The sequence below is a fragment of the Nematolebias whitei genome, chromosome 17 (assembly GCF_014905685.2).
Source record: "Nematolebias whitei isolate Nwh7 chromosome 17, NemWhi1, whole genome shotgun sequence".
In the NCBI taxonomy this organism is placed as follows: domain Eukaryota; kingdom Metazoa; phylum Chordata; class Actinopteri; order Cyprinodontiformes; family Rivulidae; genus Nematolebias; species Nematolebias whitei.
Genome location: NC_056514.1, coordinates 4794846 through 4800157, shown reverse-complemented (window position 1 = coordinate 4800157; position 5312 = coordinate 4794846). Strand labels below are relative to the sequence as shown.

The following is a 5312-nucleotide window of genomic DNA, read 5'->3' as shown; positions in this document are numbered from 1 at the left end:
GAGTTTCCCTCTGAGTCCTCCATCTTTATGTAAGTTTTGCTGCCACGTCAGCTGTTTGTTTTGTTCATTATTTACTATTAAAATACTTATTTTTGTATTTGCCGAGTTTGAGTCCTGTCTGCACAATTGGGTTCGTTCCTGTCCAACAAATCCTGACAGTGGTGGCATTTGCTGTTGAAAATCTGCACACCTATTCTGACTGTCTTAATCCTCTTCTGCGTGTTCACATCCTGTATCCTGCCATGCATAAAACAGATGATGATGAAGACTTTCACTGTCGCAGTGGTGAATTTGCAAATAACCAGAATGTCCACTGACACTGATGTTTATGTCCCACTTCAGCAGGTTGACACATACAGCTATGGTCAGTTGTAACAGTACTATGATATTGTTGCTTAGAAAATAAAGCATAAAGTGTATTTACTTGTGATTCCTGTACCCAAAATGTGATGAAAAAAAGGTATTGTGATGATGTCTGCACTTGCACTCACTATGCTATGTGTATACATGATAACCCATCAAGTTTGAATAAATGGGTGATTAAAATAATACAATTAGCTGACCTTAAGTTTCAGATAATAATAATAATAATAATAATAATAATAATAATAATAATAATAATAATAATAATAATAATAATAAAAAGGTTTTTCCTGGTTCTGATTTTTAAAGTTTGATTTTATGCTTTGTTTTATATAACCAACATTGAAAGTTTTTTTTTATTTTATTTATGTTTTATCCCTAGCATTGAAGCTTGGCTCATGACAAAGATTGATAAACAGGAGGGGAAATGATAGGGTTTTTGTATCTTAAAACTTTATCAAACTTTGTTTTAGAGTGCCTGTTTGACCTTAAAGCTGTGAACTTGCAAAGTTAAACAAACTGACAGGAACTGATAAAGTTCATCCACGTAGCAGTTTCTGAGAACTGTTTTTTCTTTTGTAAAACCACAGATGTCAGGGTTTATACATATCAACTCATATTTTATCAATCTCACATTCTCATTCTCACACTGTTATTGTTTTTCTTAACTGTGCGTACGAAGCAGAATTTAACTGATACAATGGTATCAGGAACTCATTACTCACACCCATGTAAGCGTTTAATAAAAATGTTCTAGACCACCTTGCCCTCGTTGCGTAATCTAAACTGCAGGCATAATCAAGATGTCCAGTTTTCACTCCTTTCTGTGTGACAATAAAAAACGAGCAGATGCTGAAAGTCTTCGGAGTTCTCAGCTCACAGCTTTAACACAGTTGTGACTGTAGCTTCCCTTTTGCAAAAGCTTGGTTATGAACTTACACCGTGTTGTCTGTTTGTTTTGTTAAGGTAGGAATTACCTATCAATATCAAGATATTTATAGTGGGGACCCATCTCCACAGGGACTACTGATGTTAAGATAAAAGGGGGCAGTTATAGTCCTTGTTTTACCTGATGCTGATGATGAGGTTGTTCTCTCTGCACCTTCTTTCTAGTTGCTACTTCTGATGTGAAGGGAGAAGAGTTCATTTTAGTTACTGGTATTTGCCACCTGGTGTGCTAAAACCAAAAACTAACAACAAAAGGAGTCAGGAGCTCAAGCCTAAGGTGAAGACTAAAGCCGTGGTAATTAACACCTGGCAACAAAGAGCTTAATATCTTTCTTTGGTCTAGCCACAGTTCAGCTAGCTTGGAGATACTCTGAGAAGCAAGAAGAGAGTTTTGAATGATGCGATGGAGTGTAAGCTACTTAATGGGCAGGTGTTGCAAACATCCATCATGATCACTAGCCAATGGGGACTGACTTTGGCATAGAGAAGCTAATTCCATAGTGAGACACTGAAACAAATGCTATGAATGAAACTCTCCTGTGATAGTTAAAAAGTCATCAGAATATCTTCTACCTGAACATGCGCAGGTAACAGTTGCACTGGATGGGGTTCCCAGCCAGACTGACGCGTGCCAGTTGTGGTGTACCTTCAGAAAAGGGTTGGATGACACGCAGCTGGTTATGGCTGATGTCTAGGTAGATTAGGTTGGAGGATTTAGATACAGCTGTACTGGCTAGGTCTTGTAGAGACATGTGGTCCAGGAAGAGCTGGGTCAGTTTGGCCATAGACACTGCCTCTTCTCCCAGGTATGTCATGGGGTTGTAGCTCAGGTCGAGACGAGTCACTTCTGGTAGTCTGGACACATAAAGCAATGGAAATATAAAGAAAAATGGGAAAGTTTAACATTTAATATTTAGATATTACTCTGCCCGCACACAGGTGTGACAGGTGTGGGCCAAATCTGGTCTCAAGCTAGCACTGCTGGCATGGCAAGTGGTTTGTCAACCAGATGTGGGCAACGTCTGGCAACGATGTCTTACTTTTAACATAAGCTTTATTTTTCCCTGACACACAACCGCCCACTCTCGAGTCAATTAGTATTTCAGAGGTTGTCAAATATGTGCATTAACACTCAAAAACAAATTAAACAACATGCTTTCCTACACTGACAGGAAACCTTTGTCAGAAATGAGTAATGTTTCAAACACTTGCATTTCTCAGTTAGAAATAAAATATTACCATTTTGAAAAAAAACCACAGGATGGCCATCCACCTGGAGACCAATCAACCAAATCAGTCCTTTACTCAAACTGGTCACACATATGACCTTGTTTCCTAGCCTCTTATTGGTTCCAGCTACTGTTGAAGCTGGAGCCAGCTATAAAAAAAGCCCATTTTCATAGTCACAAGACTGAACAGATTCAGAACCTTACATGCAATTAAAAATAAAAATAATAAAATAAAAATCAATATCAGAGTCACAGTGAGTTTAATGGTTTTATTTGTTTAATGTTCTTGGTTAAGGAATAACTTTACAGCTTAATATGAGCGGTGTAAATGCACAACTTGGCTTGCAGCCCCTGAAACTAAAAGAGGCTGTGATTGGTGAGTTTGTCTTGAGACTCATTGTCCCCCTCATGGACTCACTTTGACTCTGCATTATTTTAATGGCTGCATTTGCACTTGCATGCCTTGATGCTCAAGTCTAGATTAAGATTTTTATTTATTTATTCATGATTGTTTAATTTTATTCATTTATTTTTATTTAGACAAAAAAATTTTTGTGGATGGCATGGCGGTGCAGTTGGTAGAATTGTTGCCTCTCAGCAAGAAGGTCACCTGTTCAAATCCCAGCTCGGGGCCTTTCTGGGTGGAGTTTTCATGTTCTCTCCATGCATGCGTGGGTTTTCTCCAGGTCCCACAAAACATGCATGTTAGGCTGACTGGTAACTCTAAATTGTCCCTAGGTGAGAGAGAGAGAGTGAATGGTTGTTTGTCTCTGTGTCCCTGTGATGGACTGGAGACCTGTCCAGTCGAGAAACCATGTAGTCTGACAGGTGCACTTGGTCTTCCATTTATGTGACAAAACCTGCACAAATTTGTTCGTGTGGACTGAAGGCCTGTTCATAATTTGTGGAGACTGTAAATTAGGTCGGGTGTCCATAGTTTGAGACATTTTATAATGTGAGGTGGTGAGGGGGGAGGACTTACACCGACTAATTAATACCTGTACACATGAGAAATTATGAGTGGTTATGTGCTATACATGCATGCCATATCCAAATGTCTCCAGATCATGGACACTGTCTACCACAGTTTGATGGACTAGATGGGTTAACTAGCATATTAATGATGTAAAGAAGCCTGGACAACATTCATCTTAATATCCAGGATATCCAGTTCTACACCGGCTACAGCACCAGACTTTTTGATCAGTTTGTCAAACCTGCTAGTGTCTGCCACCTTCTTCACAGCAGACCACTGAGTAGAAGACGGTACTGGCCACGACTATCTCACAGAACATCAGCAGAATGGTGTGTCGTCTGTGCAGGAAGCACATCTGACTCTGATCTTTATTTTAGCTAGCTTCTGGTGTGATTTGATGTTGCTGTTCTAGAACCAGATCTGCTGCTAAGAACTGAAGTGAAACAATTAAATTCCATGAAATCAGAGAAGCTCACATCTTATGGTCATCAAACAGCAGCATGTGTGCTTTTGTGTGAGGGATGTTTAATGCTTTTTCATTAAAAAAATAATTAATGAACCTAGGGTGTTATTCATACTTCTGTACGCACTGTGGATGTTTTTTCTCTGAATCAAAAGGCAGAGCAGACGTGGAATTTTGTTACACCTTCCCCAGTGTCCTCACCTTGTCATGGTTTCAGTGGGAAAAAACTGCAGCTCGTTGTGGTCCAGACTAAGTCGGGTGAGTGTGAACAGACCAGCAAAGGCCTCTATGTCCAGGTAGTTTAGAGAGTTATGACTCAGACGAAGCCACTTGATGTTCTGCAAGCCCTTGAAGGAAAGGAAATTGTTCAGTTTACAAATGCTCCAACACCAGAAAGATTAGTGCTTAAGGTCCTGTATATGACCCTCTATAATGTTTTAGAGAACTTATGCTGACATATGTAAATTTTGTCCAATACACAGGCATACACTGAAAATGACTTAAAAAAATCAGTTGAAACCTTTTATGGATGTACATACCGTGTTGCTAACAAGTTAAACAAATATTTATTTATTAAACCAGGGAAATCCCATTGAGATCACCGATCTCTTGCAAGGGAGGCCTGGACCTGAAGGCAGACTAACATGCATGTTTTTTTGTTTTTGGTGGGTTTTTTTGGTCTGTGGGAGGAAACTGGAGCATCTGGAGAAAACCCACGCAAGCACGCGAAGAACATGCAAACTCCACACAGAAAGACCCCAGGTCCAACCGGGGATTGAACCCAGGACCTTCTTGCTGTGAGGCAACAGTGGTGACCACATGGTGCTGCCATGAATATACAACCTATGAGTAGCTTATCCATAATTTGTCCCTAGAATCTGCATAACTTGCACAAGCACATAACCAGTTACTGACTTATTCAGAGCAAATGATTAACGTTGTTAAGGTCTGTGGGTGATGTCAAAGGCGAACGGTTTGAAGCAAGGATTAAACAACTTGAGGTAAAAAAACAATTATATTTATTGGTTCAGGTGTAGCTGGTAAACTTAAACTCAGGATGGATCCACTGTGGGAATAGAGAGGAGATTGGTGGTGAACGACAAATCGTCTTGAGGAGATTTTGGAAATGTTGAGAGTAATTCAAAAATAAGCTTACTTGTCGTTGTTGTTCCAGGAGCATGAGAACAGGAGACAGGATCCGAATCCAACAATCCATGGTGGGATCAGGTGAGTATATTTACAAGTGTATTTACAAAAATCACCAAGGGAGCCGGGGTGGAGGTGAGGAGAAACCAGGAACCAGGTGAGGCACACAGGAGTAAAGGTGGAGGAG

At 39.9% G+C, this 5312-nt stretch overlaps 1 protein-coding gene across 1 annotated transcript in view; it reads right to left on the bottom strand.

The window, feature by feature from the left end:
- chadlb (chondroadherin-like b) overlaps window positions 1-5312 on the bottom strand; it is a 54916-nt gene that overhangs the window by 24774 nt on the left and 24830 nt on the right. Inside the window, exons 5-6 of the mRNA XM_037691561.1 lie at window positions 4181-4326; window positions 1885-2166 (exon numbers count right to left, since the gene is read on the bottom strand). Coding sequence (XP_037547489.1) covers window positions 1885-2166; window positions 4181-4326 — 428 coding nt within the window. The remainder of the gene's footprint in view (window positions 1-1884; window positions 2167-4180; window positions 4327-5312) is intronic.